Source organism: Symphalangus syndactylus, chromosome 21 (assembly GCF_028878055.3).
Source record: "Symphalangus syndactylus isolate Jambi chromosome 21, NHGRI_mSymSyn1-v2.1_pri, whole genome shotgun sequence".
NCBI classification, from domain to species: domain Eukaryota; kingdom Metazoa; phylum Chordata; class Mammalia; order Primates; family Hylobatidae; genus Symphalangus; species Symphalangus syndactylus.
This window is the reverse complement of record NC_072443.2, coordinates 32566715-32589632: the sequence shown is the minus strand read 5'-3', so window position 1 is coordinate 32589632 and position 22918 is coordinate 32566715. Positions and strand designations below refer to the sequence as shown.

The following is a 22918-nucleotide window of genomic DNA, read 5'->3' as shown; positions in this document are numbered from 1 at the left end:
TCTACATTAGGTATTTCTCCTAATGCTATCCCTGCCCTAGCCCTCACTCCCCGACAGACCCCAGTGTGTGATGTTCCCCTCCGTGTCCATGTGTTCTCATTGCTCAACTCCCACTTACGAGTGAGAACATGCAGTGTTTGGTTTTCTGTTCCTGTGTTAGTTTGCTGAGAATGATGATTTCTAACTTCATCCATGTCCCTGCAAAGGATATGAACACATCCTTTTTTATGGCTGCAGAGTATTCTATGGTGTATATTTGCCACATTTTCTTTATCCAGTCTATCATTGATGGGCATTTGGGTTGGTTCCAAGTATTTGCTATTGTGAACAGTGCTGCAATAAACATATGTGTGCATGTGTCTTTATAGTAGAATGATTTACAATCCTTTGGGTATATACCTAGTAATGGGATTGCTGAGTCTATTTCTGTTTCTAGACCCTTCAGGAATCGTCACACTGTCTTCCACAATGGTTGCACTAATTTACACTCCCACCAACAGTATAAAAGTGTTCTTATTTCTCCACATCTTCTCTAGTATCTGTTGTTTCCTGACTTTTTAATGATTGTCATTCTAACTGGCGTGAGATGGTATCTCACTGTGGTTCTGATTTGCATTTCTCTAACAACCAGTGATGACGAGCTTTTTTTCATGTTTGTTGGCCACATAAATGTCTTCTTTTGAGAAGTGTCTGTTCATATCCTTTGCCCACTTTTTGATGGGGTTGTTTTTTTCTTGTAAATTTGTTTAAGTTCTTTGTAGATTCTAGATATCAGCCCTTTGTCAGATGGATAAGATTGCAGAAATTTTCTCCTATTCTATAGGTTGCCTGTTCACTCTGATGCTGTGCAGAAGCTCTTTAATTAGATCCCATTTGTCAGTTTTGGCTTTTGTTGCCATTGCTTTTGGTGTTTTAGTCATGAAGTCTTTGCCCGTGCCTATGTCCTGAATGGTATTGACTAGGTTTTCTCTAGGGTTTTTAGGGTTTTAGGTCTTACATTTAAGTCTTTAATCCATCTTGAGTTGATTTTTGTATAAGGTGTAAGGAAGGGGTCCAGTTTGTTTTCTGCAAATGGCTAGCCAGTTTTCCCAACACCATTTATTAAATAGGGAATCTTTTCCCCATTGCTTGTTGTTGTCACATTTGCCAAAGATCAGATGGTTGTAGATGTGTGGCGTTATTTCTGAGGCTTCTGTTCTGTTCCATTGGTCTATATATCTGTTTTGGTACCAGTAGCTATTCTAACTAAAGAGAGGTGATACCTTGTAATTTTGGTTTGCATTTCCTTGAATTCTTCTTATCCATGAATACGATGTATTTTTCCATTTCTCTGTGTCCTCAATTTCTTTCACCAACGTTTGATAGTTTTCAGTGTAGTGATCTTTCTCCTCCTTGGTTAAACTTATTCCCAGGTATCTTTGTTTTTTGTAGCTATTGTAAATGGGATTTTCTTAATTTCTTTTTCAGATTGTTCACTATTAGTAAACAGAAATGCTATTGATTCTTGTATGTTGATTTTGTATCCTGAATCTTTACCAAATTTGTTAGTTTTAGGAGTTTTTAAGTGGAGTCTCTGGGATTTTCTATATATAAGATCATTTGTCTGCAAAAAGGGACAATCTGACTCCCTTCTTTCCAATTTGGATATCTTTTCTTCCCCTCTCTTGCCTAACTGCTCTGGCTAGGACTTCTAGTACTATTTTTAATAGAAATAGTGAGAGTGGGCATCCTTGTCTTGTTTCAGATCTCAGAGGAAACGCTTTTAACTTTTTCCCATTTAGTATAATGTTAGCTGTGGGTTTGTCATATATGGGCTTTATTGTGTTGAGGTATGTACCTTCTATACCTAATTCTTTGAGAGTTTTTATCATAAAGTGAGGTTGAATTTTGTCAAATGCTTTTTCTGCATCTATTGAAATGATCATATGGTTTTTGTCCTTCTTTCTGTTGATATGATGTATCATATTTACTGATTTGTGTATTTTAAATAACCGTTGCATGATCTTTTTACTGGTACTAACACTTCTTTGAGGATTAAACAGCCAAGCTACAAAAATCATGACACAATGAAACACATAGAATTACTGGGTTAAACTGGGAACAATCCACACTTTCATAGAATTCTCTACTATGGAAGTCTGGTGACCACTCCTTAGAACACTAGTATCCCAGAAATAGATGGGACTTGAGTGATCAGATCATCCAGTACAATTTCCTGATTCGCTGATGGGAAAGGAAAAGTCCAGAAGAGCTGATTTTCCCAAGATCAACATAGCTCTTCACAAAGTTAGGATCTGAACCCAGACCTCATTAGTGTACTTTCATTGTATGTACCATCTCAATTTACAGCAAATAGCACTGTAACGTTTCTAGCTGCTCTTCTCCCAAACTCTCTCCTCTGATGCTCAGTGGTCACCAATGCTTGTACTTCAACAGAACTGTTAGCTTAATCAAGCACAGCAGTGACCCTAATTAGGAAGCACAAAAGATACAGGTGAACCCTCAGAATGTTAGCAAAGGATGCTTATAAATTACCACACAGCCTAACTGCCAGTAGGTTTTTGTACTTAACTAAACCCAGGTAAGACACGTCAGACATAAGAAAGTCTCCAAAGGGATAAAAAGATCTGGAGGGTCTGTAGGTCAAGATTTGACGATGTTTGTCAGCTAAAGAATATCACCTGTATCAGACAGCCAAGGCTTATATTGTTCTGGTTCCAGGAAACTCCAAACAATAGCTTCACAGTCTCTGGACCCATTTTATAGTTAAGAGCCATGGAAGAGTTTAACTATAATCTAAGGACAGTATTTTGAATATGGGCAGAAGGTACAGTGTTTTTAGACACTCTACAAAAAAATACGTATTACTGCAGGGAATCTTTGGAATTTTTCTGGAACACATTCCTTATCAGAGTAGTTGGGTATGATGATGATCCACGCCTAGAATAATAATGCCCATAATCCAGTGTTCCTATAGAAACTGAACTGACCCAAAATATAAAAGGCAATACTATCATTCTAAACTAAAGCCCATGATGTATATCCCATAATTCTTTTAGCTATAGATCCTGCTTTTGAAACAGTGTAACTCCATACAAATGATGTAATTTTTAAATTCTTTGTTATAGTCAACCATGAGGAGAAATAACATATTCAGGTTTCTATTATAAGCAGGAGTGGTGATATCAAAGTCATCTGTCCCCAAATACCTTACAGTTTTCCTCTCTTCCTACTGCCAGATCTCTTAAGATAATAAAAATTGTCATCCAATGACACCCTCATAAAAGGTCTTTTGGAAAGCTGTGTGAATTTACTGGGTTAGGGTGCTATGTTTCCCAGACATACAGGACAGGGATTAGTTTATCTGATTAAGATCCACTGGCCCCTAACAATGAGCAGAGAAGGGGCAGAAGTGGAAGCTGTCCTTGCTGTTGAAGGTAGAATAGAATATAAAACTTCACAAAAAGAAAGTCTAAAGTAGAAATGCAGAGGTGAGGTCCAGCCATGCAGGGTATTACATTGAGATGTTTCAGTCATCTCGTGCAGCGGTCCCCAATCTTTTTGGCACCAGGGACTGGTTTCATTGAAGATAATTTTTTCTTGAACGGGGGAGTGGAGATGGTTTTGGGAGAATTCAAGCACATTACATTTATTGTGCATTTTATTTCTAGTATTATTACATTGTAATATATAATAAAATAATTATATAACTCACTATAATGTAGAATTAGTAGGAGCCCTAAGCATGTTTTTCTGCAACTAGATAGTCCCATCTGGGGGTGATGGGAGACAGTGACAGATCACCAGGTACTAGATTCTCACAAGGAGCACATAACCTAGATCCTTCACATGCACAGTTCACAGTATGGTTCACACTCCTGTGAGAATCTAGTGCTGCAGCTGATTTGATAGGATGTATGCTGCAGCTGATTTGATAGGATGTAGAGCTCAGGTGGTAATGTGAGCAATGGGGAGCAGCTGTACCTACAGATAAAGTTTTGCTTGTTCACCCACCACTCACCTCCTGCTGTGCACTGGTCCGTGGCCCAGGGGTTGGGGACCTCTGATCTAGTGGTAACATGAGGACACTGGGAAGTCTGAGTATTCATTATTTAGCTTCCACAAGGTAGGTGAAATAGGATGAGTGAGAAAATATTACTCTATGTATATCAAATGCTTCACTAAAATCCAGTGATACAACCTATCGTATAGGCCTCACCCATCTAATTATATCATCCGGTGACTCGAAGGTATGGTCATAATTACAACTGATACTCACAATATGTGCCTATTCCATTTTGAACACATGTTAAACATACCATATATTCAGTGTTTCACAGCCCTTACCATTTTGTCAAAATGAAAAGGGTAATTATTCAAAATGTTGTATTTCTTACCAGTATCTCAGGACTGGGTGGTGGAGGAGGAAGCTGGACTGGAGGCAAGGTACTCAAGGCAAATCCTTGCTTGACTTTGTTTATTTGTTCATTGTACTGTGTCTGGTAGAAGAAGACTAAAAATACTTTAGAGAACAACCAACTTTAAAGAGACAGCATATGGGAATATCTGATGTAGTTTTGAATAATACAACATAAAAGAGTGGTTCTCAACCTGTCAGAAATAATATAAAAACAGGTTCTGACCAAAAAAAAAAAAAAAATTCTATAGACCATCCCCACATGTAAACGGTTGTATTTTTAGGAGTCGTTATTGGTTAATAAGAAACAGAGACACAGATAATCCACAGATCCCTGTGATAATTCCTCAGTGTTTCCAAAATTTTCAGCTCTAAAATAGGAACCACTGATACAAATAAAGAGACTAAAGATTCAAGAAGCTATAAATATTATACTGGCTAAAAAACAGAGGAAAAAATATATTTGTAACAAGCAGTTAAACTACTTGCAAATGTTCATTTTAAAAACTGAAGGAAAAATTTTAGAGATTACTTATTAAATTCTACATTGTGTTTATCTCACAATCTGTAACTCTAGCTTGTTCTAGCTCCGTATACATTTTATTCTCTTGGATTCTGACAAAAACTCCAACCTGGAAGTTTAACAACACGTTTTCAACATTTTTTGGCATTGTCCCCACTTTTGCTTACCATATTATTTTGTAAAGAACCCATAAGAACTGGGAAGGAAAGTCTTATAAAACAAAACATTTAGAAACTTCTGCATGGAGGACATGTGCTTGGAAGAAAACATGGGGCAGGTCTTTTGAGGCAAAAATTTTGAAAAAACCCAACAGAAACACTAAGCATCACTAAAGACTGAGTAAGAAAGAGTTTGGAGAGAAACAGTGAAAACCCCCAAGGGAGCTGGACAAATATCCAGTTGCTTTTGGCACTTCACAACGGAATGACAATGCTTTTTTTTTGCTGATAATGTTGTGAAATCACACAAAAAAATCATTATATATCAACCTTAGTATATAAATATAAAAAGATTCTAAAACAAAATCAATTAATAAATATTCAGTGGATTATGTCTTTAGATTACCTGTATCATGGTCCTACACCAGTACTTAGGAATTTACTATTTTGCATTATGGAATGATTACATAAAAAGTTAGATTGCAAATAAATACAGGCCTACTTGATTTTCCTTTTTATTCTGTAAACACATTATTACTCAGACCGCATTAAAACATTTAGTTTTTATTCCAATTTTTGTTTTAGAGACGGAGTCTCACTCTATTGTCCAGGCTGTAGTACAGTGGCATGATCATAACTCACCATAACCGTGAGCACCTGGCTCAAGTGATCTCTCGCCTTGGCTCCCAAAATGCTGGGATTATAGGCATGAGCCACTGTGCCTGGCCAAAACATTTAGTTTTGACTGGGGCACTGTTAGCTTTGAAATTCTAGGAAAGCTAGGTGTGAGGGCACAATTTTTGAGTTTATTTTCTTGACTAAGGATATAAAAGACTACACGTGTGAGTCTAGGATGTTATCTACAACCAACCACATGGAAGTAATCTCAAAGTGAAGGCATAAACTTCTATAACTAAAATGGAAAATATGTTCTTCCTTAAATTTTTCTACTAATATGTCTTCTAACTTTACACCACCTATAACATTAAGCCAATTTTCTCTAAGTATACTTCAGGACTTACTTACCCTGAGGAATGCAATCTTGTTTCTAACATCTGCCACAATGGCATTCCAACTGTCTACCGCAGCCTTTAATTGAAGTGATTCTAGGTTGCTGTTGTAGAAAAGAAGACACAAAAGAAAGCTCTTTCTTTTTATAACACTTAGGTTTCCAACCATGTCTATCATGCTTTCTAGCATATATGTCAACAAAAAACAAAATTACCCCCATCACCAACAATTACTTCAAACGGACATAAAGAGGTATGGCCAGGTTTGTTACTAAAAATAATAACAAAAACAGTAATAAAAAAATCATTTTTCAAGAGCAAATAAAACTGATGCTTCCAGAACAAGTTTTTTTCTATCTTGATGATGTATTTTTAGTACATATTATAAAACCTTTGTAAGGAATCTTTCCAATGAAGCAGGAAAGCCTTAGTAATCTAATACAGCAGTGTTCTCTAAAATGTTGACCCATGCTGGAAGCAAGTTTTGGACTATCTTCACATTAACTCTGACATCAAAAAGCCATGGTTGGCCTATATGGCTCCTTTGCAAATTAGAAAAAGATAATGTCTCTGGGAGGATAAATTAGAAATATCTTCTAGATGGGTACGAACGAGGTTGCTGCCTTTATATAGTACATAAATTGCACAAACAATAGTTTTATCAACTCATGCCTACCAAATGACTTAACAAAAGTAGGAACAACTTTGAAGTCATTAGGGTCTATTATCTCTAGAAAAGAGATTTCATATGGCCTTTTAAAAGGTTCTATCCATTATGACATCCCACGCCAGTATCACCCAGCCCAATAATTTTATAAGAGCTGAACAAGTTATCACTAACATAATCTCATACAAAGAAGTTCCATAATATCCTAATGTATAGAGCACTCTTTCTTCTTCTAGTAAGCAAAACTAGACTGATCATTTACAACAGTACTTCCCTGACTTGAGTGCACATCAGTATATCCTGATAATCTTGCTAAACATCAAAGACTCTGATTCTTTAGAATGAAAGAACAATGCTGATTATTAAAATAATAATCATTTAAAAATAATGATGCCTGGGTCCCAGAGATTCTAATTTAATTAATTCTTTAAGTTTTGTGTACCCCATGAGATATAAATTTAAGGAGAATTTCATGCGACCTGTTCAATATTTGAAAATTACTCTATAATTACTATAAAAGCATAGCAGAAAACTATCTTTGACATACGATTTAGGTGTTAATACTGATGTTTCCCTCAACATATTCCATAGATGTTTAAAATCAGGCATTATAAATGAAAACAATTAGAAAAAAAGTCTTCCAATTAGAATCCACCTTGTTTCTTAAGTATCTGGTGTTCATGTATGTCTCTGAGACTTTTGATCTACTTCACTACAGAGGAAGGGAAAAAATCAGCAGCTATTATTGTACATAGTACTCAGTAGACTTCTCAGTGCTTCAGCAGAAGCAGCCAAGTACAAGCATCAAAGTAACTAAATGACTTTTGAGGCTTAAAAAAAAAACAACAACAAGAGCTTCTGCAAAAGGAATTTCAGGGAGAAAAAAACGAAAAAAAAAAAAAAAAAGAACCCACAAGAGCTTCTTTAAGAACTCTGATGTCACATATGTAAAACACATCACAGATTACATTCAACCGTGCAGACACTTGCTAACATCTCTAAAATTAAGATGCATTAAGGAAGAGGGAAAGGTTACCTTGCTGCCATGTGAGTCACCCTGGCAAGCTGATTGAGACATTCCTTTTCAGTCTGCTCTAGATGAAGCAAACCAAAATCCCTACGACACTGTAAGAAATACACCTACAGGTTTTTGAGAGAAAGAGAAAGAAGTTGAAGGTGTGCTTGTAAAGGAACATTCTCTTCTCAATCATCTCAAGTAAATTTAAAGCTATTTCTCAATTTCTTCCAACAGCATCTAGGTTCCTTGACCAAGATACATTACAAAAGCTTTTAAATCAATGCCACCTCTGCAATTCTAATTTCCTTATTTAATGGTTACTAGGTTGGTAAACATTCTAGATCATATCTTTTCAAATTTGCACTCATACTGGAATCATCTCAGAAACTTTCAAAAATAGTGCCTTGGTCCCAGATATTCTAATTTGATTGATACTGAGTATAGCTTGGGCATTGGCATTTTTAAAAGCTCTCTGGTAATTCTAACATGCAGTAAAGTTTGAGAACACTCCTGCTATCTATTTTTTTGTCATTGATGAAGAGGTAATAATAAGACCATACAGAAAGACAGAAACCGGCTTGGGAGATTACGTAGTTCAGTGTCTCTCGCAGCAGGAATCCTTTCCATATCACTACTTGCAGTCATTTAGCCTCTGTTTTTTTACTACTAAACACTCAGTATTCACTAAAATACACTGTTGGACAGCATTAAGTATCAGAAAGTTCTTTCTTCCTAAAATTAATAATAGAAGCACAAAGAAATTTACTGATGGCTGGGCGCGGTGGCTCAAGCCTGTAATCCCAGCACTTTGGGAGGCCGAGGCAGGCGGATCACAAGGTCAGGAGATCGAGACCATCCTGGCTAACATGGTGAAACCCCATCTCTACTAAAAAAATACAAAAAATTAGCCGGGCGTGCTGGTGGGCGCCTGTAGTCCCAGCTACGCGGGAGGCTGAGGCAGGAGAATGGCGTGAACCCGGGAGGCAGAGCTTGCAGTGAGCCGAGATCGTGCCACTGCACTCCAGCCTGGGCGACAGAGCAAGACTCCGTCTCAAAAAAAAAAAAAAAAAAAAGAAATTTACTGATTAAAAACAATAAAAAACACTCTATACAAACGAGCATTTAAAGTAATCTGAACTGTTTCTTTTGTTAAAGCTAGTACCCCAACAGTATTCTTCACGAATTTTTGGTTCAGATACTACTTCTTGGTTGCTGACTTCCAGGATCCCAAGTACTCTGCTAGAGAACAGAGCTTACCTATGACAGAGGTGGAAGGTTTGTAGTGCTTTTAATGTCAGTGATCTCTCCAAAAATGTGAATCTTACTGTATATCAAGTTTTGTTATGTATAAATAAAAATTACATACACACATACAATCTTATTTCTTTTGAGCAACCCTAGCTGTGGTGTTCTAACTTAGAAAAAGTGGGCAGTCTGAAAAGTTGGTTTTTTACATTCAGGTGTATGATGTGTAAGTATTTTTGTAAGAAAGATCTATATTGGAAGTAGCAGACAAAGAAGATATTGTGGCAGCAGTAAAATGCTATTATTAGAAGTTTGGCTTAGTGACTTGGCTTCATGAGAATTTCCCCAAGATGTCTGTATTTGCTATACATACTGTAACAGACCAATTTCTTCAAGTCATTGGGGGAAAACAACATAAGATCATCAAAACTGAAGTATTCACACATGACATGCCAATGAGTCAAAAAAGCACAAGACTTTCAACTATTTTCCTGGCTGATCCTAAGATGTCTTATTTCTGTTTATACAAAAAACAATCTTTCACAAATTCTTTAGTATGGTGGTATACAAGTAAAACTTTTCCCTTCACCCCATACCCCTGTCCCCGTTTTGTTTTGTTTTGTTTTTACCTCGGCTGTTAAAGCTCTGCTAGTTTCTGCATTCAGTTTGCTTACGTATGTTTTCATTGTGCTTTCCAGATTATGTTTTTCCATTTCCCACTGAGATCTGAAATACATGATCATTAAAGACTCTGCAATATCACATCGAGCACAGCCTTTTTCATCTAATTCAGGAGGAAGAAAGATAAGTTATACAATCAGTAGGAAATTATTTCTTGGAAAAGTATATAGCACATAGAAACAAGGGAAGATATTGTTCAATCCCTACTGTTATCCTTTACTATCAAGAGAAGTTTTATCAGGGCATAGGTTATGATTCAAAACTTGGCTGTGAAATCAAGTGGTCTGAGGATGAATCTTAGCTCCACAACTTATTAATTGTAAAACCCCTGGGCAAGTGCAATGAACTGAATGTTTGTGTTCCCCCAAAACTCATATGTTGAAATCTTAACCCCCAAAGTGATGGTATTAGGAGGTGGTACCTTTGGGAGATGATCAGTCATAAGGGCGGAACTCCAATGAATGGAATTAATGCCCATTTAAAAAAGGCCTGAGAGAGCTCCCTTGCCTGCCTTCTGCTATGTGAAGTTACAGTGGGAAGACGGCTGTCTACGAGGAAGTAGATCCTCACCAGATATCAGATAGGCTGCTACCTTGATCTTGGACTTCCCAGCTTCCAGAACTGTGAGAGACACAATTCTATTTTTATAAGCCACCCAATCAATGGTATTTTGACAGAGCAGTTCAACCTAAGACAGCAAGCTATTTAATTTCTCTATACCTCAGTTTCCTCACATGTAAAAATGAGGAAAATGGAAAAAACGGTACTACTTACCTCAAAGAGCTGTTGTGAAAATTAATTCAGATAATATAAAGCACTTTGTGTTTGGCACATAATAAGCACTAAATAAATGTTAGCTAGTATCATGATTAATAAGTTCTACATAAAATTTCTATAAGCTTTTTTGTAACCCAATGATAGTAACCACATAGGTTTTTATTATCCCTGTCATTACATGAAGTCACTGCATTAAAATATTTGACTGGTTATTTCAGTGCTTAACATTCAACATTTTTGAATGGAAGCAAACCCTACAGTTTGAGAGGGAAGGAGGGAGATGATAGTAAAGACATTGTTTATGAAGGACATTAGGTAAATGGTTACCTATGAGGTTCCTTTTTTAATCTATCCCATCTCAGCTTCCCACACTTGAGTCCCAGAATTCTATAAGCATACAAACCAAATTCTAAATTTAATGAAAGCAATTAATTGAAAATACAGCATTATAATAGAGACTGTCACAAAGGCCGTCCTCGATGTTTTATTATCAGAAACACTTGGATACTTGAGGACCTAACAAACATCGATGAGAAACTTGATAACAGTACATTATAAATATCATTAAGGCTGGACTTTTTTGAGGAGAAAAAAATAAAATCTTCAAGCAGATATATTAACACAAAAGGAATTAATTATTATACCATTAAATATTATGTAAAATTTGCCTAAAAGAAAAAATTACAAATTGGACTTCATCAAATTAAGTTTTGTGCTTTAAATGACATTAAGAAAATGAAAAGGCAACCCACAGAATGAGAGTATTTGAAAATCATGTATCCAATAAGGGACTTGTATCTGATAAGGGACAAGAACTCTTAAAACTCAACAATAAAAAGACAATCTAATTTTTAAAATGGGCAAAGGATTTAATAGACATTTGTCCAAGAAGATACATAACTAGCCAATAAGCACATGAAAAGATGCTCAACATGATCAGTCAGTGGGAAAATGCAAATCAAAACCACATTTATATACTACTTCACATATAATACAATGGGTAAAATAAAGACGTAATCTAACAAGTGTAACAAATGTTGATCAGAATGTGGAGAAATTGAAACCCTCATACACTGTTTATAGGATTATAAAATGGTGCAGCTACTTGGAAAACAGTTTGGCAATTCCTCAAAAAGTTAAACATAAAGTTGACTGATCACCAAGCAATTCTACTCCTTGGTACATACCCAAGAAATACAAAAACATGTCCACAAATCTGTAAATAAATATTGATAACAGTATTCATAATAGCCAAACAATGGAAACAAGCCAAATGTCCATCAACTGATGAAAAATAAAATAAGGTATAGCCAAGGAATGGAATATTATTTATCCATAAAAAGGTATGAGTAATGATACATGCTACAACATGGATGAATTCTGAAACTATGTTAAGTGACAAATGTTACTCACAAGAGGCTATATATTATATGATCCAATTTATATGAAATGTCCAGAAGAGGCAAATCCATACAGACAGAAAATAAATTAGTGGTTGCCAGAAGCTAGAGGAGGGGAGAATAGGGAATGACATCTAATGGGTTTCTTTTTTGGAGTGATAAGAATGTTCTGGAAATAGATGGTGATGACTGTAAACCTCTGTGAATATTCTAAATCAATAAATTGTATATTTTAACAGAGATAATTTTATGCTATATGAAATGGATTTCAAAAAGGTGCTATTAAAAAAATTTCCCACAGGCAAAACAGATGAATAAGAATAAAACTTGGCCAGTTTCATAAAGCAGTCACACCTAATAGTATTGATTGGGGTAACTCTTAAGGTCTAGTCTCTGGCAGTAGTTTGTTCTGGGACTGTAACTTTGCTGATACAGATTCTTCTAGCAGTTTTCTAGAGTCAGAGCTAAAGTGACCATACCTCCCTATTTGCCTAAGATACTCCCAGTTTACACCTTTTGTCCCAGTGTATTATTAATACTCTTCAATAACAGCCTCAAAAGTACCCCAGTTTGAATGATAAATTACATCGATGTGCCAGCCAGAAAGTGTTGAGTGAAATAGTTTGAGAGAGTGCACCCAAAGAAAAAGCAAAGTTTGTACCTTTTCATAGAAAGTTGCTCTTTAAGGTTCTTGATTTCATTATCTTTAGCATGGATTTGACGCTGTAATCTAAGCAAACAAGCAAGAAAGTCAAAAGATGTTAGAAATTATTTCTCATTAACACAGTCAGAACAGCTCTAACTACAGCTGTGGAGGAGACAAAATATGTCCATTTGGGGCCACAAATCTTGAGCCTGAATACAACTGAACTTCTCTACCTGGTCCTTTTGAAATGTATCTTGTTTCTGATGTCTGATTTACTGACTTCCCAAAGAAAGGGGAACTAAGTTCTAATTCAGTAAATTAGAAAGCAAAAGAGAAGTGTTATCTTGCATCCTCAGTGCAATGACTTGGAAAAATGTCTCTAGCTCTTCATGCTTCAGCTTACCTACTAGAAAACAGAGATGGTATCTTCTGATTTTCTAAGCCTGTTGTGAGATTGAGAACTTTAAGTTCCTTAAAGTGGTATTATATCAAGTCATGCAAACTATGAAAGATTTAAGGTCTAAAGGAAATCAAACCTTAAATATTGAAGTGATGAGGCTGTGTGCAAATGCAAATTTTAATTAAAACTATGAATTATCACCTGGGGGTCACTCACATGATCTTATCATGGAAAGAATGGGTAAAAATTTTGTATAAATCAGAATCTATAGCCTGTGATCAGCTTCAAAATTAATATGTAAGAAACTAAGAGAAACGCACATACTTTTTGGTTGACATATATTCACATACCATTTCTGATGTTCCTCCCTTATGCTGCTGTATTTCTTTTCACAACCAAGCTTTTACATAAACCTAGTAATTAGCTTCAATATGAAAAGATTTATAATAAAAGCACATTTCTCTTTAAGTCTCTAACGTGTTTAAACTCTTGGGATAAATAGTTTTGGTTGGAATAATATGTCTTTGAAACGACAACTTTAATGTTGGATGGATTGCTCACTACCAGATTTCAGAGACTACCCATTCACCTTTATTCTAAGCTTCTTAGAAGACTTAGAGACTTACAGTTAATGTTTTGTTGGTCTGAGAATGCAGTGAAAAGAAACCAGATCTCTTTCTGTACAAAAGAGGTCATGTTCTCAAGTGAAATATTAAGAAATACAAGCTTCATTACTGTAATATATAGAAATATGTTGACAGAGTTGAAAAGCAGTAAAATTTGTAAGACTGACATCTTGTTTTCCTTTGTATACTTCCATTACTTCAATATTCTACTCAGCTCTAGTTTAGAGTGGGCAATGAGAGTAGACATAACTAGTGGGGAATTCAGAACACCTAGACTCTTAAACAACAGAGGATAAGGTAGGCATAGTTCTTATTATCCAGCTCAGATAAGAGCCAGCTACATATGTTCAGGCAGTCTTAACTTCTCAGTCTTTTTCTCACGTTTAATATAACAGAATGAAATTACTAGATTTTCTTTCTAAAAAATCTAAAGTTCTCAAGTTAACTCTAGCTGACTATCAAGTTTTATTATAGACTGTTGACAGCAGTTTCTTGACATATTATTAACTGCTTATTGTAGTTTATCCAAAGTAAGTCACTTCCATAAAATTTTGTTAACACTATCATCAACAAATATTTGCCAAACATTTACTGCACATACCAAATTGAATTAGGCCAAAAAAACCACACCATTTCTGCTTTCTAATCTCCATATTCTAAGATGAAAGAAGCCAACATTTACAATTAAAGAATATTTATATTTTATCACATACTCTTGGGCAATGTTCAGATGAATTAAATGAAGAAAATGTTCAAAAGCTTATATGAGAACACAGAGTAGTCATTATGTCCATTCTGCCTTGATGCCCTGTCTTTTCTTCCATCTCATTCCACCTAACCTTCAATGCCTAGGTTCAGTACTATGTCTTTAATAAAGTTCTTCATTGAAGGAAGTTCCTTATCACAACAATCAAAAAAGTATTCTCTCTACCCTACAAAATTTCCACTAAGTATACTCTTGTTTGAGGGTTTTTCATTATGTACTTTTTAAAATAGTTAAACTTTTTATTTTGAGATAATTGTAAATTCATATGCACGTATAAGAAATAATACACAAAGAACTCATGTATCCTTTCCCCAATTTCTCCCAATGGTAACATCTTGCAAAACTACTGTATAATACCATAGCCAGAATATTGATGGTAATACAGTCAAGATACTGAACCGTTCTATCACCACAGGGATCCTTCATTTTGCCCTTTTAAAGCCATAACCACTTCCCTTCCACTCTCATCCCCTTCTTATAACCTTGGAACCACTAATCTGTTTTCCATTTTTATAATTTTGTCATTTCAAGAATGTTCAGCAAATGGAAACATATATAAGCTTTTGGAACTGGCTTTTTTCATTCAGCATAATTTTCTGATGTCTGCAGTGTTTGTAGTATTTGCAGTGATATCACTGTTTCATTCCAGATGGTAGTAATTTATGTCTTTTATATTGTCAGTCTTGCTAGAGGTTTGTCAATTTTATTGACCTTTTCAAAGATACAGCTTTTTGTTTCATGGATTTTCTCTACTATTTTTCCAACTCATTCTTTCTCAGTTTCTTTTTTTTTTTTTTGAAATGGAGCCTTGCTATGTTGCCCATGCTGAACTGTAACTCCTGGGTTCAAGCCATCCTCCCATCTCAGCCTCTCAGGTAGCTGGGACTACAGGTGTGCACCACTGCATCCTGCTTCCATTATTTCTAATCTTTATAATTTATTTCCTCCTGCTTGCTTTGAGTCTATTTTGGTTTTCTTTTTCTGGGATCTTGAAGTGGCAGCTTGGATTATCCACTGAAGACTTTTCTCTTTTTCTAATGTGTGTATTTAGTGTTATAATCTCAGCACCGCCTCAGCTGTGTGGCACAAATTTTGACGTACTGTATTTTCATGTAAATTCAATGTATTTTCTCTTGAGATCTCTTCGACCCATGGATTATTTAGACACGGGTTGCGTAGTTTCCAGGCCTTTGGAGGTTTCTTGGTATCTCTCCGTTACTGATGTCTAATTTGACTCCACTGTGACCTGAGAACATGCTTTGTATGATTCCAACTCTGAAATTTGTTGTTGAGGTTTGTTTTATGGCCCAGGATATTGTCTATCTTGATAGATACATCCTGTGGTCACTTGAAAGCATGTGTATTCTACTGTTGTCTGGTGGGGTGTTCTATAAATATCAGTTAGGTCCTGCTGGTTGATGGTGGTTATTGAGGTCTTCTATATCCTTGCTGATTTTCTGTTTAGCAGTACTATAAATTGAGAGTGGAGTTTGAAGTGTTCAATTATAATGGTAAACTTTTCCATTTCTCCTTTCAGCTCTATCAGGTTTTACTTCATGTGTTTTGAGGCTGTTTTTGGTACATATACCTTGAGGTTCTTGTGGATTGATCCTTTCATCATTATGTAACATCCCTCTTTGTGTCCAACAGTCTTCTTTCTTCTGAAGTCCATTTAATCTGATTTTAATATAGCCACTTTTACTTTTTTTAATAAACATCTGCATGATATATCTCTAGCTTTATTCTCATTTAGGTGCCTTTACCCTCCTCACTTTTTGAATATATTGTGTTTCTTCTACATACATTGAATTCCAAGAGATGGTGTTACAATTTTTGCTTCAACCATCAAATATGATTTAAGAAATTAATAAACAGTAGGACAACTTATTATTTATCTTACTCTTTACTCATTCTGATGGTCTTCTTTCCTTTCTGAAGTTTCAAGCTTCTACTATATATATATATATTTTTAAAGTTTGAGACCTTCCTATAGCCATTCTTTAATGGTAAGATATATGAATTTGCTAGCAATAAATTCTTAAAATTTTCCATTGTCTGAGACTGTCTTTATTTCCTCCTATTCCTACAGAATATTTTTTGCTAAGTACAGGATTCATGGTTCTGATCTTTTCTTTCGGTAACTGAATAAACTGCCACTTCATTCTGGCCTTCATGGTTTCAAATGAAAAATCTATTGTCATTCAAATTACTGTTCTCATAAGTAATGTTTTTCTCTGCCTGTTTTCAAGCCTTTTCTTTGTCTTTTGTTTTTAGAAGTTAAGTTATGATGTGTCTTAGCATGGATTTGAGTTTTTGCTATTTGGGGTTCACTTAGTTTCTAAATTTGTAAATTTATACATTTCATCAAATTTGGGAAAATTTCAGTATTTCTTTGAATACTTTTTCAGTCTCTCTCTCATTCTGCTCTCTTTTTGAAATTCCAGTGACAAGTACTTTAAGCTCTTTTGTTATTGGCTCAAAGGTCCTTTAGACTCTTTTTAATTTTTTTCTCCCAGTCTATTTTCTCTTCGTTCTTCAGATTGAGTTCATTCTATTCACCTGTCCCCAAGTTAACTGACTCAATCCTCTGTCATCTCCACTTTACTAGTGATTATATCCAGCAAATTTTAATTTCAATTACTGTATTTTCTAGTATATAATTTCCATTCTTTATTATAACTTATTTCCTTACTGAGATATTCTAGGTTTTCATTTGTCTCCAGATTATTCAATTTTGTTGAAGCATTTTTATGATGGTTGCTTTAAAATCTTTGTCAGATAATTCCAATATCTGAATAATATTAATACTGTCATTTGTTGGTCTTTTGTCTTTCTTGTCTGAATTTCCTGGTTCTTGGTATGATCTATGTTTTCTAATGTAGCCTAGATATTTTGAATATTATGAGACTCTGGGTTCTAGTTAATCTTTCTATTTTTAGCAGGCAGTCTCCTGTTGAGGTATAATGTAAAAGCCAAGGAGGTGTGTATGCATGGCTCTGCACAGAGCTCTACCAAAAGCACCCCAGGAAAAGTGGGCACTGACTCACATTGCCTCAATGCAGACGAGAGGTGTACAAGTTCAGCTCCCCTCCCAGTCCAACTGACACCTTCCCATGAAAGTGGAGCACCAGCCCACACTGTCTTTTTGCCTCCAAGTGGAATATAAGATCAGCTCCTTGCTGGGCCCTGCTGACATTAGGAAAGGAGAAAGCAAAGGACTGACAGTACTTTGTTGCTGCAGGGTGGAGGTAGAAGTTCAGCTCCCTGTCGTGCCCTTCTGGCACCAGCTGAGGGAAGGGTGGAAAAGGGAATGCCAACTAGCCCCATGGGTGAAGACTTAATTCCTAGTGAGAGGGAGTAAGGATGAAGCCTAGTATTGACTAGTTTTGTCTCAGACTGGCTTAAGTAACATTGGTGCTGGGTAGCAGTAGAGGTTCAGCTTTCAGCTGGACCACACTGACACACCCTGACAGAAGAATTAAAGCACTGTCTCCTTCTCCCCAGTGGAACTTGGAAGTCAGCTGCTTGCTTAGTATTGCCAACACTACCCCAGCAGGAAAATAGGATTGCTGCTACTTACTTATATTAGGTGGGAGAATCAGCGTGTACTGCCTACTTCCAAGGGGTGGTGTGGGGCCACTGGTGTGTGGCTGCAGTAGGGTGGGTATTGTCAAAAAGCCTTTCTATTGTTATAATTTCCTTTTACTGATCCTTTGGCTAGAAGGGACGGGCTTTTCTAGAGTTTTTCTTCCCCTGTGCTTATTAGCAATTCCAGGTTGAAGGCTTCTGCAGTGTCCCGAGATATATGGGAGGCAAAAGAGAAAATTTACTGCCAGCTCATTCCTCAAGTCTCAATGTCTTTAGACAGCATGCTTTCTTATTCCATCTTCTAGAGTGTTCCTATGCTTGTCTGTTGTGCTATATCCAGGGTGTTTAAGTTTCAAGAAGAAACAGCTGTGAGGAATGGGACTATACATCTTGGTGGACCTGGAAGTCTCTGTTTTATGTAATTTTATCCTTACATGTTAATCTACACTCTCCATTAGATCATAATGAATGTCTCACACATCTTGGTATCTTCTACATGTGCCTTCCATAGGTTTTCTAATATAGTAGGCCCTTGATAAATGTTTGGTGAATGCCCAACACGAAATGTTCATTTTGTGAAGACATATGCATCACCGAAAGTGGACTGCTTATAGCCTGAAGCATGTAAGAGAGTATGGGTCAGCAGTAAAGAGTTGAGGAGGGATATCTTCAGATGGAAGAGAGGCAGCTCATCTGCATTGATGGCAATGCTTTTCTAATCTGTGATATTATATGACATATTTCTGGATTGGTCATCCCCTTTAGGCTAAAAGATGAAGTTTTGAATGCTGAAGTACAGTTTCTTTTTTCTTTTTCTTGAGACAGAGTTTTGCTCTTGTTCCCCAGACTGGAGTGCAATGGCACGATCTCAGCTCACCGCAACCTCTGCCTCCCGGGTTCAAGCGATTCTCCTGCCTCAGCCTCCTGAGTAGCTGGGATTACAGGCATGCGCCACCATGCCTGGCTAATTTTGTATTTTTAGTAGAGATGGGGTTTCTCCATGTTGTTCAGGCTGGTTTCAAACTCCCAACCTCAAGTGATCCACCCGCCTCAGCCTCCCAAAGTGCTGGGATTACAGGCATGAGCCACCGTGTCCGGCCTAAAGTAAAGTTTCTTAGGTGATTGCAGCCAGCTTCGTTTGTCTAAGTTTTCTTAAGTCCTCACAGCCTTCTGAACTTGAAGGATCTCTCTAACTCTAGTCAGGGTAAGTCTGACAATGTTTGTGAGTGAAATTATGTTGTCAGAACTATGGCATCTAGTTCTTCCTGATAACCCCTTCATGTGGTAGATACAATATATGAGAGAAAAATTAAAACCTAAATCTCTGGCAAATATTTCCCCAATTTTACAAGAAATATCTTGGACTCCCCACTCAAAGACATTCGAAGCACTTTTCTATTCTCCCTATCAGCATTCTAGAAACTGCAATGGATTTTAAACTAGACTTCTTGGATGGCTGGTGTCTTATGGTATTACTGTTTATTAAAATAATGTGCTACAAACTATGCTACTATTTAAACAAATACAGGTTGGAAGCAGTGATTAGTACAAAAAGAACAAAGCAGGTTACTAATTTTTCCCTAAGTCAGTCAGAATTTTTGATCTGAAGGCATTTAATACTTCAGGTTTAGGAGAAAAGAGATTGGGGTAAGGGGGGAAAGAATCTCCCCCAGTCAAACAAACAAACAAAAAGATTTGTTTTCAATCTCGCAGGCTTAGAACACAAATGAGAGACCAACATAAAAATACACTCAACTGATTCCTTGGTGTCTTTAAGGAATGTATTCACATACTATAAAGAAACAGCCAATCATTGGTCACATTTTTACAAACTAGAGTCACGACCTGAAAGTTCATTATCTTTCTCATGTAATTCTATTATCTTAACACTTGTTCAGCCAATACATGAAAAGCTTGATATATAGTGTGAGTAGCTGCTTATTTCTCAGTCCAGTTGTCAAGACAAAAATATGGTTGGTTTTTAAACAAGTGCAGTCCTGTGGTTGGAGTTCCTAATGTGTAGTCACAGTGCCACCTAGTGGTTATGCAGGGATTAACTATTAAAGATACTGTTTATTACGGAGCAGAATTTCCTTTTATCAAAAGATTTACACTTACTTGGAAACCTTATTGATTCCAAAAGCCACTTGTTGATTAAGAGATGCGATAATTTTGTCTTTCTTTTTAATCTGCATTTGGTTTTCTTGCCACCGAAAAGTCATTGTTCTCAACTGTCTTTTGAAATCCTGATCAATAAAAAATATTTCACATAATTATGTTCAAGTCACCAGAAATTGAAAGAAAAAAGCAAACAAAGTTCTTTTCAAACAGAAAGCACCAGTAAGTTTAATATTTGAAATACTTCTCACTTCCCTCAGATCTAATGGCAAAAATACTTACTTCACACTGATAGTGCAATTTATAAAGCTGCCTTTGACGAGCAAGTCTTTCCTTTTCAGTTTCTCCATAGTCTGTAGTTACTTTGCCAGCTGAGCCCTATTGAGCACAGGAAATATGCATGTATTATTTTCTTCTAAAAAAATATTTTAGTTATTTGAAAGGGATTTAAAGTTGCCATCTAACTTCTTTCACTTTTTTTGTCTCAAGTCAAACACCCAATTTAGATAAACCCACCTCCCCTCATTTATAGCATTTAATAAACAGTACCAGTTACTTGCCTCTTGCTGCTACTGCTGGATACCACTACCAGCATGATTACCATTTCTTTTTATTATTATTATTATACTTTAAGTTTTAGGGTACATGTGCACAACGTGCAGGTTTGTTACGTATGTATACATGTGCCATGTTGGTGTGCTGCACCCATTAACTCGTCATTTAGCATTAGGTATATCTCATAATGCTATCTCTCCCCCCTCCCCCCACCTCACAACAGGCCCCGATGTGTGATGTTCCCCTTCCTGTGTCCATGTGTTCTCATTGTTCAATTCCCACCTATGAGTGAGAACATGCGGTGTTTGGTTTTTTGTCCTTGCAATAGTTTGCTGAGAATGATGGTTTCCACCTTCATCCATGTCCCTACAAAGGACATGAACGCTTCATTTTTTATGGCTGCATAGTATTCCATGGTGTTTATGTGCCACATTTTCTTAATCTAGTCTATTGTTGTTGGACATTTGGGTTGGTTCCAAGTCTTTGCTATTGTGAATAGTGCCGCAATAAACAGATGTGTGCATGTGTCTTTATAGCAGCATGATTTATAATCCTTTGGGTATACACCCAGTAATGGGATGGCTGAGTCAGATGGTATTTCTAGTTCTAGATCCCTGAGGAATTGCCACACTAACTTCCACAGTGGTTGAACTAGTTTACAGTCCCACCAACAGTGTAAAAGTGTTCCTATTTCTCCACATCCTCTCCAGCACCTGTTGTTTCCTGACTTTTTAATGACTGCCATTATAACTGGTGTGAGATGGTGTCTCATTGTGGTTTTGATTTGCATTTCTCTGATGGCCAGTGACGACGAGTATTTGTTCATCTGTCTTTTGGCTGCATATATGTCTTCTTTTGAGAAGTGTCTGTTCATATCCTTCACCCACTTGTTGATGGGGTTTTTTTCTTGTAAATTTGTTTGAGTTCATTGTAGATTTGGATATTAGCCCTTTGTCAGATGAGTAGATAGCAAAAATTTTCTCCCATTCTGTAGGTTGCCTGTTCACTCTGATGGTAGTTTCTTTTGCTGTGCAGAAGCTCTTTAGTTTAATTAGATCCCATTTATCAATTTTGGCTTTTGTTGCCATTGTTTTTGGTGTTTTAGACATGAAGTCCTTGCCCACGCCTATGTCCTAGGTTTTCTTCTAGGGTTTTTATGGTTTTAGGTCTAACATTTAAGTCTTTAATCCATCTTGAATTAATTTTTGTATAAGATGTAAGGAAGGGATCCAGTTTCAGCTTTCTATATGGCTAGCCAATTTTCCCAGCACCATTTATTAAATAGGGAATCCTTTCCCCATTTCTTCTTTTTGTCAGGTTTGTCAAAGATCAGATAGTTGTAGTTATGTGGCATTATTTCTGAGGGCTCTGTTCTGTTCCATTGGTCTATATCTCTGTTTTGGTACCAGTACTATGCTGTTTTGGTTATTGTAGCCTTGTAGTATAGTTTGAAGTCAGGTAGCATGATGCCTCCAGCTTTGTTCTTTTGGCTTAGGATTGACTTGGCGATGCGGGCTCTTTTTTGGTTCCATATGAACTTTGAAGTAGTTTTTTCCAGTTCTGTGAAAAAAGTCATTGGTAGCTTGATGGGGATGGCATTGAATCTATAAATTACCTTGGGCAGTATGGCCATTTTCACAATATTGATTCTTCCTACCCATGAGCATGGACTGTTCTTCCATTTGTTTGTATCCTCTTTTATTTTGTTGAGCAGTGGTTTGTAGTTCTCCTTGAAGAGGTCCTTCACATCCCTTGTAAGTTGGATTCCTAGGTATTTTATTTTCTTTGAAGCAATTGTGAATGGGAGTTCACTCATGATTTGGCTCTCTGTCCATTTTTGGTGTATAAGAATGCTTGTGATTTTTTCACATTGATTTTGTATCCTGAGACTTTGCTGAAGTTGCTTATGAGATTAAGGAGATTTTGGGCTGAGATGATGGGGTTTTCTAGACATAAAATCATGTCATCTGCAAACAGGGACAATTTGACTTTCTCGTTTCCTAATTGAATACCCTTTATTTCCTTCTCCTGCCTGATTGCTCTGGCCAGAACTTTCAACGCTATTTTGAATAGGAGTGGTGAGAGACAGCAACCCTGTCTTGTGCCAGTTTTCAAACGGAATGCTTCCAGTTTTTGCCCATTCAGTCTGATATTGGCTGTGGGTTTGTCATAGATAGCTCTTATTATTTTGAGATACGTCCCATCAATACCTAATTTATTGAGAGTTTTTAGCATGAAGGTTGTTGAATTTTGTCAAAGGCCTTTTCTGCATCTATCGAGATAATCATGTGGTTTTTGTCTTTGGTTCTGCTTATATGCTGGA

At 36.5% G+C, this 22918-nt stretch overlaps 1 protein-coding gene across 9 annotated transcripts in view; it reads right to left on the bottom strand.

The window, feature by feature from the left end:
* The window catches only part of DZIP3 (DAZ interacting zinc finger protein 3), a 132217-nt gene that overhangs the window by 29260 nt on the left and 80039 nt on the right, over positions 1-22918 (bottom strand). For all 9 annotated transcript variants that reach the window (XM_063630614.1, XM_055259992.2, XM_063630611.1 and 6 more), the window contains 7 exons: positions 20323-20418; positions 20041-20168; positions 12558-12626; positions 9668-9764; positions 7812-7915; positions 6125-6212; positions 4398-4499 (listed from right to left, as the gene is read on the bottom strand). In XM_063630614.1, coding sequence (XP_063486684.1) covers positions 4398-4499; positions 6125-6212; positions 7812-7915; positions 9668-9764; positions 12558-12626; positions 20041-20168; positions 20323-20418 — 684 coding nt within the window. The remainder of the gene's footprint in view (positions 1-4397; positions 4500-6124; positions 6213-7811; positions 7916-9667; positions 9765-12557; positions 12627-20040; positions 20169-20322; positions 20419-22918) is intronic.